The sequence below is a fragment of the Sinocyclocheilus anshuiensis genome, unplaced genomic scaffold (assembly GCF_001515605.1).
Source record: "Sinocyclocheilus anshuiensis isolate Anshui unplaced genomic scaffold, SAMN03320099.WGS_v1.1 scaffold447, whole genome shotgun sequence".
In the NCBI taxonomy this organism is placed as follows: domain Eukaryota; kingdom Metazoa; phylum Chordata; class Actinopteri; order Cypriniformes; family Cyprinidae; genus Sinocyclocheilus; species Sinocyclocheilus anshuiensis.
In genome coordinates this window covers 2,538,388-2,549,668 of record NW_015552615.1, presented here as the reverse complement: position 1 = coordinate 2,549,668, position 11,281 = coordinate 2,538,388, and the positions used below count along the sequence as shown (strand labels likewise).

The window sequence follows — 11,281 nt, the reverse complement described above, 5'->3', positions numbered from 1 at the left end:
TGTGTAGTTCTGACGTCAACTTTTTACGGAAGTCACAACGGTTCGTGAAAAATCACAGCTACTTTATGCAGGCTGTGAGCATTTTACTGTGGACTGACTGTTTTGAAACTTATATGATAGTTAAATAGGCCCTAGAAAAAAAATCTCTTCTACGATATAGATCCATTTCAGCAACTCTTAACACACTGGCAAACATTAACTGCAATCTTGGCACAATACATAAGCTCACAACTTGGACCAGCACAATATGAGAACTTTCCCTATCTTTCACTAAAACAGATTTCCTTCTAAACCCGCTTGTTTGTGTCTGTGCCGTTGCTCCCTCAGGTTTGGGTCAGTCTAAGGCGGCTCCGGCCCCGGCTCCAGTGGGTCAGCTGGCTCCAGGTGTGTTCCTCAGACAGGTGTGTGAGGCTCTGCAGACTGGCCCCGTGGTGATCATCAGCCCGTCTCTCAGCGGCATGTACTCGCTGCCGTTCCTCTTCCAGCACTCCGAGCAGGTCAAGGCCTACATCCCTGTAGCTCCCATCTGCACAGAGAAGTTCACAGCAGAGCAGTACAGCAGCGTGCAGGTGAGACAGGAATGAGTCCGTCAGAGAACAAACAGAAACACACACCCATCTATTATAAAATGTGCTAAAAATGAGTGATGCTCATCCTTATGTACCTGTATAGACTCCAGCTCTTATAGTTTATGGAGACCAGGACACTCAGCTCGGGGAAGCGTCGCTAAGCAATCTGAAGAATCTGCCCAATCACAAAGTGGTGGTAATGAAGGGGGCGGGGCATCCTTGTTATCTTGATGATCCAGAGACCTGGCATAAGGCAGTCCTGGACTTCCTACAGCTGTTGTGATTGTGTTAAAAACCCTAATAGTGTAAAAGTGTACTAATCTAAACATTAATGACATAAGTGATCAATATGAAGTACGTTTAATTTCATACTTATCTGATCATGTCAAAAACAGTAGCTTTTTTCTATGCAACTCTGCATTAATTGGCTTTTTGTGCTATTGTTTGCAATGCTTTTCATTTTCAAGACCCAAAGTTTACATGAAATGCTGTTTGCAACCCAATTTATCTACATCTGAGTGAAAGAGGATAGTCAATGAGAAAATCACATGATGGGACTTGATTTTATCCACTGGGAACTGATTAGACTGTGAAAAATTGGTGTTTCTTACCAATAGAGCCATTTTTTCAAATTGTGTGCAAGGAATAATTGTTCAAAATCAGTAACACAAATCATGTATAAAAGTGAGTAAATCTTGAATTTTCTTTCTTAATTCAGAAATGGATGCAATATTCTCACGTTTTTTTTATATGCTGCCTGACAATATAGTGTATTTTTTCTCAACTTTTTTATTATTTAGCTTTATCATAGTAATTTTTTGCTTTCAAAAGAGATAAATAGAAATGAATCATTGAATATACTTTAAGAAGGTTTTTATAATATAATACATTATTATGATGCTACATGTGTGAAAATAGGGACCAATGACTTCGAATCACATTTACGTGTTTATGCATCTCTAATGAGCCTCTATAACAGGGGTGCCCAAACTCGGTCCTGGAGGGCCGGTGTCCTGCAGAGTTTAGCTCCAACTTGCCTCAACACACCTGCCGGGAAGTTCCTAGTATGCCTAGTAAGAGCTTGATTAGCTGGTTCAGGTGTGTTTAATTGGGGTTGGAGCTAAACTCTGCAGGACACCGGCCCTCCAGGACCGAGTTCGGACACCCCTGCTCTATAACGTGTTGATTGCATCAGAAAAATAACCACTACACAATGCACTGAAGTGAAAAATATGAACATTATTTAATAACTGATTCTCTGTAATAAACAATTTGAAAATATTTTACAAGGAGTCACAGACACAGTATTTTACAAATTTTCTTTTTTTTGTTGTCTGTACAAAAAAATGGAGCAACATGAACCCAGAGACGAGGCACTGAGCCCCCAACACACAATCCAATAAACGAACGAAAGAAAAATGCTCACCATGATTTCAGACCTCAACTCATGAGTATTATCAGCAGTACTGTTTCTATTTTTTTAAAATCGTTAATACATTTTAAAACCTCACTCATGTTAAATTCAGTTTTTCCTTTGTATGTTTTTTTTAAATATATATTTTGTTGTACACATTTGTCACGGAGCACCAGACTAAAGACTACGTAATCACATACACACGTCTCACTGATGGAAACGCGCCTACAATGATGTTGCTTTGGAGGGGGAGGGGCTAGGGGGAGGGTCTGAGCTAATGACTCCTCCCTGTGGGCAGGGTTATACATCAGGCCCCTCCCCTTGCGCAAGCTGCTTCCTCTTTTTAGCTTTTCTTTTTGAATACTATTTTTTTCTCTTTTTTTTTTTGGCAAAAACAAATCTTTCAGACCACTTAAAAACAAGGACTTTTGTTCCACAGTGCACTTGGAATTGTGACACAAGACCGACACATTCATGATCATTTAATCGCAGTGTCTTGCCAAAATGCGTTTCCCTAATTAGGGCAGTTCAGTGCCCCTGTACATCGACAGTGTTCCAGTTTTAAGACAATTACACACTTTTCCCCCAAGAATAAAATACAAGAATAATAAAAAAAAAAAAGTATGGCAAAGTTTTAAAACAACTCACCAGAGTTGGCATATTTCCACTTTTCGGAGCGCTCTTTGCCCTGATATGAAATAAAATTGCAGATTGTTTCCATAATCAGGCAAAGAAAGAGGTACACATTAGCCATATAACATGTTTCAACATTAAAATTGTGAGATAGAGGGATAGTTCACCCAGAAATTAAGATTATGTCATCATTTACTCGCTCTCATGTCATTACGAACCATTTTTTTATGAATAACTTAAATTCTTCTCAGTGATTTATATAGTTCACAAGACATATGGACAAGCTTTATGATATTTTTATTGAGCATTTATGTCCTTTTAAGAGCTTGAAAGCCCCCGGTTGCTATATTTTTTATGGTTTATATGAAAACACTTATATTTGCCTATTATTGGGTTTGGAAAAACTTGAGGGTAAGTAAATGATATTTTATTTTTGGGTGACCTATCCCCTTAAACTTCGCACATCATACTGAAGCTTAAACAGTCTTTTTAAAACTTGTTTTTTTGTTTGTTTTTTGTCTTATTACAGTACCACATATGACCTTGCACTTATATTTCAGAAATTGGGTTTTTCCATTTCTATGTCTCAGTGGGGTCTAAAATATATATTCATACTGTAGATGGATTCTGGGTTATAAACAGGAGTCATATGTGATAGTGTCAGGATGAGTGAGGATTGCATTCAAGTTCAAATATTAGTGATATGTACAGTCCACTGAATGAAGCTTAACATATATATTTTAATTTTCTCTATAACCAATTAGTTCTGAAGGTCGATGACAAACAAACCGAGTGGCGTAAGATTCGTGTCCACTAGCATCACACATGCATTTTCACCTCTCAAATAAGGCGAGTATAAAATACATGACATCCTGACAGAAAATAAATAATAGTTCACCCAAAATGAATTCTCATTTACTCTACCCTTGTGTCGTATGAGTTTCTTTCATTCATAAAACAAATGGAGATGTCCTTTCCATACATATGTTTCCTACAGATGAAAGAATGTCATACAGGTCTGGAATGACATGAGGGTGAATAAATGATACATTTCGGGTGAACTAACTCTTTAAACAGACAGACAGAGGGAATGTTTAACATGTTAAGTGCTGTCTTTTAAAACTACACAGGCGACTAAAACAGGCTTTAATAGATTTTGCCTCGAGACAGACAGATATGTAACATTCGTTTGACACAGATCATTCCTTCAACACCAACAACTGACAATACTCTCAAAATACTTCTCTTAAGATCATCTATTTTCACAGTTATTTCACAATAACGGCAAACACAGATTCAACTCCTCAACCATCAGCAAACCTCAAATAAACTCTCGCTCTATTTACCGGACAAATAAACTACACCAGTAAAGCCATTCCCTTATTGTGAAGCCAGAGATGGACTGAGGTTATGTAGAGCAGTCAGTTCAAACCCAACACCTACTTTACCAAAACTCAGTAGCAACTAGGATTGAATGCGTTAGAAGCTCTTACAAAGACAATCCTAAAAACGAGGGGCCATTTTTAAAAAGTCTTGCCAGGGAGCTTTAAAGGAGCACTGAAGGTGATGGTGACTAAAATGCCAAACGTGCAACTGAGAATCAGTCAGAGAGGTTCAGATTTAGCTCCGTTTGTTGACAAAATAAATGCATAAGGTGCTTATCATAACTGAAGTTTATGGCAAACACTGCGGCTCAATAATACTCTGCATTTAAAAAATAAATTGCATTCCCTTATATCAGTCAGGTGACGATGTTTGGAGGCACTGGCTGCGTTCAGAATAGCATACTAACCATACTGTATGCACATTGCACATAGTATGCAGGTTTTCCAGAAGTATAGAATACTTGATGAGCAACTACATTTGTCATAATATGCATTACAATACATGCAATACTGAATACAGTATCCCACAATACAATGCACTCAACTTAACCTGCCATTTCCAATGTGATGAATGACCGGAAGCAATATCAACTGTGATTATCTCAACTATTTCACTCTTGACTTGATTATTTGACCAGACATTTTTAAACAAACTTTGGTAAAATAAAAAGTTTTCTTAATTGGCCGAGGCTAAACATTGTAAATAATGTATTGATGTGACCAGAACAAAGCATAAAAATGTTCATTAGTGAATATTAATGAGTATTATTTTTTTTTTAAATAGTATGAAGAATATAGTATGCAGTATGATAGTATTCTATGTCGAACACAACCTGTGAGTTTTAAGGCCCATGAAAGACTTTTACTGCACTAAACTGACTGATAGTGAAGCTGTCCAATATAAAAGTGCATCAAGGCACAGCTAAAACAAGGTCGATGCAGGGCCCAAAACAAGGGATTTTGCTTAAGTTTCATCGCATTATTAACATTTCAACATAAGATATAATGTCATGACTGATACCGAGGCTTGAAACATACTCAAGTATGCAAGCAGATGCAAATGCTTGAATTGCATCAATGCATTATCGAACATTTAATCCAGCCTACATATCTACAGTAGATATGTTTTGGCCCTTATGTATATATGAAAAATAAAACTTTCTCTTCTACATGAATGATCATATTGACTAGGATCATGGTTACTATTACTATTAACAGACAAGTCCATCAGTGCAAATAATGGCGCAAACAAACAGCATGTGTTGTGATGTGATCAGAAGCAATATATGATTGACATTCTGAGATTGTGAAAAACTGTACAGCACAGAATTACAGAGACTGCAAACAGATATCATCGCTAAAAACACTCAAACTGCATTTCAATCCATCAAAAATCTCTTCATTATCCCATCTCATCTTATTTAAAGGAACAGTTCACCTAAATATGTTCCATTCAATAACACTTCACAGTGACCCCTCATGCTCCAAAAGAGAAATAAAAGTGGTCCATATGATTTATATGCGATATTCCAAGTCTTCCGAAGCTATACAATAGCTTTTGGTGTATTCATTACACTAAACTATCATATGACGTTAGAAAACCTAATACAGACTGCTTTTGTGGGACTTTTATGGAACTTCTTTTTTTTTTGAGCTGGAAATCATGGTCACTAACTTGATCCTTAAAAAAAAAATTCTCATTTGGTGAAAAACTAACAGCATATGGGTTTGGAATAAATAAATGAATGATAAATTACACAAAATTGTCATTTTTAGGTGTACTAGTCCTTTAAAAATGCACACATGCTATTACATATTAGCTGCAAATATTATATTACTGAGGCATTAATATAGTTTACCTTGTGATAAAAATAATAAACACAAATAAAAATCCTAACCTAATCGGATCAGGGTTGTGATATCAATATAAATAATAAATCTATGAAGCCCTTGTGACTGATGAAGGAATGGTGTGATACCTCTTTAATTTCTCTACTTTCTTTTTCTGTGGTTTTCTTACCTCCTAATTTGGCTAGAAAAATTAGACCACACAACAAGTCTCATTTTGGCAAGAAGTAGATATAGTGCATAAATAAACAAAAGATAATTGAATAAATATCATCTATTGTCTTCTCTTTCTCGTTAAATACCCTAATATATGGAGGCATGTTTTTAATACTCACATGTTGTTATTGATATTTTTTGGGAATCGCTTAAAGTTCTGCTCTTATTCGGTTATTTTCTTATTACCGGAAGCTAGACGGCGTCAGAACGCCCCGTAGCCTCGCGACACGGGTTACAAGATGAAGATGAGGATGATGAGGATGACCTTTCCCCTTTAGAGGTGGAGTCAAACGAAACCCGACCCCCTTTCGGCCGCAAGGGCAGGAGGGAACAGTCCGTGTCAGTTTCCACCATTTCTTCGTTGGTCCAAGATGGCCGTCGGTGTTCACATCGCTAGCTTCCTGTTTTCGTAAAGACACTTTAAGCTCCTCCCACAAATGCTCTTGATTGGCAGGAGACGACAAAGTTCTGCAACGGTCACTAAGCAACAACCTGTGAAGCTAAGTGGATGAAGCAGTACGACTGGGCTTCGGTATAAGGGCAGGAGGAAGTCCCTTTATATTACCTATGACTAGAGCAACGGGGAGATAAAGGAGAAATTAAGGAGACGAGAAGGAGGGAGAGGAGGACAGGAGGATGGAGTTAAACAGAGGGGCGGGCCAGAACAATCAGGAGGAGGAGCTGGAGGAGGAGTAAAGTGAGGAGGGAGGGGCGGAATGAGTGACCCCGCCCACAGTCTGATGTGTTCTCCTGTAAGGAAGACAGAGAAACGTGCGCTTTGGTTTATTAATGCACTATTAATGTTCTGATGGGTTTAAATGCAGAATTGTGAAACTCGTATTTGTTTAGGCACTTATTCTAAGTCTAATTATTCTTCAGTCAAAAATATACGTCATGGTTATGCATTACTGATGTTATTCTTGTGGGCGGAGTTTACAGAGCTCATTATGCCATCCATAGACATTCAATTGTAAATATTCCGGAATATTTTTTTGAATAAACAAGTGGAAATGTGCATGTGTACTTACTAAAACACTGTAGTCGAAACAGCTCGTGGTTCCTTTTCTATACCGGGCTGTGGCTATTGTCTCGCATGTATTTGTTTCTTTATCTGAGAAACAGAGGGCATTAAGGAACATCTTTTTAGCAAATTTGGGGTTAGTACGTTTTTTATGTCTTATATGTGTGTTCAGGAAGAAGGCATTACTTTGATCGAAAGTGACAGTAAAGACATTTATATTGTTACAGAATGTTCCTATTGCAAATAAACACTGTTCTTTTGAACTTTCTATTCATCAATAAATCCTAAAAAAAAACAATTTATCACAGTTTATACAAAAATATGAAGCAGCACAACTGTTTTAAGCACTGATAAAAAGAAATGTTGCTTGAGCATCAAATCAGCATATTAGAATGATTTCTGAAGATCATGTGAGACTGAAGACTGGAGTAATGATGCTGAAAATTCAGCTTTGATCACAGGAATAAATTACATTTTAACATATATTACAATAGAAAACAGTTATTATATTAGTACACATTTAAGTTGTTTTGTATTTTTGATCAAATAAATGCATCCACCCCCAAACTTTTGAACAGCAGTGTACATTGCATCAACCAATGCAAGAAATGCATGTTTATGGCAAAGGATACATTCTGTCTCCACCTGAGACAGTTTCTCTATTTCACAGGAGTCGCAGGACAGTTTTTCAGCCACCACAAACAGCAGGTTGGTGTTGTTTATTCTCCTAGCATGAATTAACCTGTAAAACAGACACATTATTATTAAAAACAACCTGTAGTCTGTATATATGTGATGTATACTGCCTGCATGACTGCCGTGGGTCTGACCTGGAGCAGTTGTCACAGTCCTGCAGTATGTTGTAGGAGCTGCTGATGTTACTGAAGTAAAACTGTGTCTGTACCGTCACACAGCTGGTCTCTCTAGACTCCAGTCCTTCAGCATCCACCTCATCTGTATTCACACACACACACACACACACACACACACACGTTAGATTAGTCTTCTTATTGATTTACTTAAACAATGACCTTTTAAAATCGAAGTAAACCTCACACACCTGTCATGAACCAGCTCTGATAGGCAAAACCATACAGCATCTGTTGCAGCAGTGACCTATAGAGGACAACACACACACACACACACACAATCCTGAGTGTGAGCACATGATGTCTGCACATGTTTAAAAGCTACTACATCATTGAGCTCAGTCATTATAATTGACTCACCAGGCAGCTGCTGACGTCCACCAGGCAACATTTAACACATCAGCAATAGTAGGCTGAGAGGAAACACATGACAATGATCATGCCACAGTTCATCATCCGTCCAAATACACACCTACCCCATACACACATCTCTTTATCATCTTTCCATTTATTCATCCCTCAATCCAATTCAGTCAGTTATTTTAGTATTATTTATATACTATTATAGTAATTATTAATATTTTGAATGACCTTTTATTATAAAAAATAATTATTACTATTATTAATTTTAGTTAAAGTAATTTCATTGTGCGTTTTGTCATTTTAATTAGTTTTTTTTTAGTTCTATTTAGTTTCAATTTTTTTTATTTCAGTTTCAATTTGAGTAATTTTAACTTATTTTACTTCAGTTAATCGCTCATCCAGAATTTTCAGTTTAAGTTTGTCTTTCCAAATATATATTTCAGCTTTATTTTATAATGAAAATGACTTTTAATAGTTGTAATTTTACTTAACAATAACACAGCATTGTGTAAACCAATCCAATTGCAGATTTCGAATGTATTGTTTATATGCAATGATTCAAATATTAATTGCATGTGCATTATATCCATCACAAGCAAAACATAAGTGCATGCACATGCACAGTGCATAAGAATAGCTGATATCCAAAATATGCTGGAAAAGCGTTTTAGCAAAGTAAAGACATTTAGATTTACATATTGACGTATTGCGTTTCCTTTAATTAATTCCCTATATTTTCTTTACTTGGTCTTAAAAAGTTCTTAAATATAGCTTCAGAAACCCTGGCACTGCACATGTGCGAAAAGTGTTTATGAATTCAATTACAATAGTAGTCAGGGTTAAAAGTTTACATAGCTAATATTTTCATATTTAACGTATCGTTTAAAATCAATACCAGCCCTTTCAATCAGATTTCATTTGGATTTATTGAGGTGTCCGATTGAGATTCAAATCGTATTATTAGGATGCATGTAAGCGTAGGCATTACTCGTACCACAAACACTCCTCGCGGGGCGGCCCCTGTGTTGCTGCTGGGCACCGGGTCACACACCGACTGATAGTCGTAAGACTGCTGGCGTTTGTAGAAGGAGTTGTTATAGAGGGCGTAAAAGAGGGTGGCATCGACCTCGCCGAAGAACATCCCGATCTACAGACAGAAGAGGAAGAGCACAGAGTGAAAAACAGTAGCAAAAACAGTGTTTTCACATCACTGTTTTCCTGTTGAACGTCCTGACCTTATTCAAGTAGTCTTTCTGATTGGACATGACGAGGAAGCCGCCGTCATCTATCAGATAGCAAAGCAAGTCCTGCGAAGAAAGACGGATGGCTTTAAGTAAACACATCATGTCATTAATCAGTCATTTTAATGGAAAATCACTAGATCAATCGACAAACCCTGAAAAGAGGTATGGATGTGAATGTATGGATGTGTGCTATAGATCTCAGTATTGACTGATCTGAGTGCATTAAGAGTCTCTTACATCACTGTTGGCTTCACAGTCCATTTCACAGCCACTGGTGGGTCCACACTGTCAGACAGAAGCAACAGTATTAGAGCAGCTTGTGTATAGGCATACATATATAGAAGAGTGTGTGTATTTTACCGTTTGAGAGCTCTGTCGGTTGCTGTTGGTGTGGTTGCTCGCCAGGATCTTGAATTTGTCTGTCCATGCCTCAAGATCAAGCTTCACACCCAGAACTAAGAGAATGCAAGACAGAAACAGAATGAGAAAGAGAAACCCTAAAACCTTTATGGTCTTTACCATTTCAGCATTTTCCACCTATCTTACAATTACAATGCTTTTGCAGCTGTTCCCTTTACATAAAAAATAACTGATAATGTGAAATATTATTACAATTTAAAATAGTTTTCTGTTTTGATATACTTTAAAATATAATTTATATCTGTGATGCAAAGCTGATTTACTCCAATCTCCAGTGCCACATGATCCTTCAGAAATCATTCTAATATGATGATTTATTATCAATGTTGGAAACAATTTAGCTGCTTAATATTTTTTTTTTGGAACCAAGGATTTCAGGATTCTTTGATTAATAAAAAGTTCAAAAGAACAACAGTTATTCAAAATAGAAATCTTTTATCAACAAATACAATAATAAAAAGATGAATAAAACAGTGTATAACATACATACTTATGCCATACAGCGCAAAGCATTTCTGATTTGTTTAATTTTCAACCTAATCTGTGTTGTCATCTACATAAGTTACATCAACATAATTCAGGTTGACTTTTCAACAATGTTCAGAGCAGAATATGTCATTCTTCTAAAGCCAGATGCACAAAGCAGCACTTATCTCTGCTAATCCTCATGTCAGGTAATCCTAACGTAACGGGATGATCATGAGCTCAGTGAGGAAGCACAGCATATCACTGTCGATTTGTAGAGGTTTAAGTCAAATATGGCTAAATGTCTCTGGATTTATTGTATTGAGAGAGCTCATGTATTCAAACACAGCTGCTGACCGTCTATTAGTTATGATGAAGTTCTTAACATATTGATTTATCATCTCAAATCCCACATTTGACATTTGACAGAGAGGCAGACATTTGCACGAGTCACATACGGTGAACGTGAAGTTGCGTTTTACCTGCAGGTTTCAGGTTTTTGTTTCCTATGGTCACCTCCACTGCAGTGCTAACCAGAATGCCGATGGTGTCGTTCTCTGGATTCAGTATGGATTCATCATTGGCTGGACAACAAAACAAAACAAAAAAAAGCAGCTCTTGAAAACTATTAAACCATAAACTGAATATTATATAAATGATACTGTAATTCCTAAAATGATTCTAATTGGATGAGCTGAGTTTGGTAAATTAATCAAAGAATGGAAGAGTAGTGTATTCTGCTAATTAATTATATTCCGATTATATATTTTATTATATATAAAAAATAATTAATAAAATATAATGTAAAGTAAAGCATATATTAATATTCAAATA

General features: G+C 36.6%; 2 protein-coding genes across 4 annotated transcripts in view; one reads left to right on the top strand and one right to left on the bottom strand.

The window, feature by feature from the left end:
* LOC107666073 (protein ABHD14B-like) overlaps positions 1-1,540 on the top strand; it is a 2,504-nt gene extending 964 nt beyond the window's left edge. For all 3 annotated transcript variants that reach the window (XM_016457172.1, XM_016457173.1, XM_016457174.1), the window contains exons 3-4: positions 311-569; positions 673-1,540. In XM_016457172.1, the coding sequence (XP_016312658.1) occupies positions 311-569; positions 673-852 (439 nt within the window). In that variant the 3' untranslated portion in view covers positions 853-1,540. The remainder of the gene's footprint in view (positions 1-310; positions 570-672) is intronic.
* Positions 1,541-5,741: 4,201 nt separating this feature from the next.
* Positions 5,742-11,281, bottom strand: part of LOC107666002 (voltage-dependent calcium channel subunit alpha-2/delta-2-like) — a 256,052-nt gene continuing 250,512 nt past the window's right edge. Inside the window, exons 28-38 of the mRNA XM_016457092.1 lie at positions 10,930-11,031; positions 9,923-10,017; positions 9,800-9,847; positions 9,554-9,625; positions 9,313-9,465; positions 8,316-8,368; positions 8,147-8,202; positions 7,917-8,040; positions 7,719-7,828; positions 7,094-7,176; positions 5,742-6,815 (exon numbers count right to left, since the gene is read on the bottom strand). Coding sequence (XP_016312578.1) covers positions 6,708-6,815; positions 7,094-7,176; positions 7,719-7,828; positions 7,917-8,040; positions 8,147-8,202; positions 8,316-8,368; positions 9,313-9,465; positions 9,554-9,625; positions 9,800-9,847; positions 9,923-10,017; positions 10,930-11,031 — 1,004 coding nt within the window. The 3' untranslated portion in view covers positions 5,742-6,707. The remainder of the gene's footprint in view (positions 6,816-7,093; positions 7,177-7,718; positions 7,829-7,916; positions 8,041-8,146; positions 8,203-8,315; positions 8,369-9,312; positions 9,466-9,553; positions 9,626-9,799; positions 9,848-9,922; positions 10,018-10,929; positions 11,032-11,281) is intronic.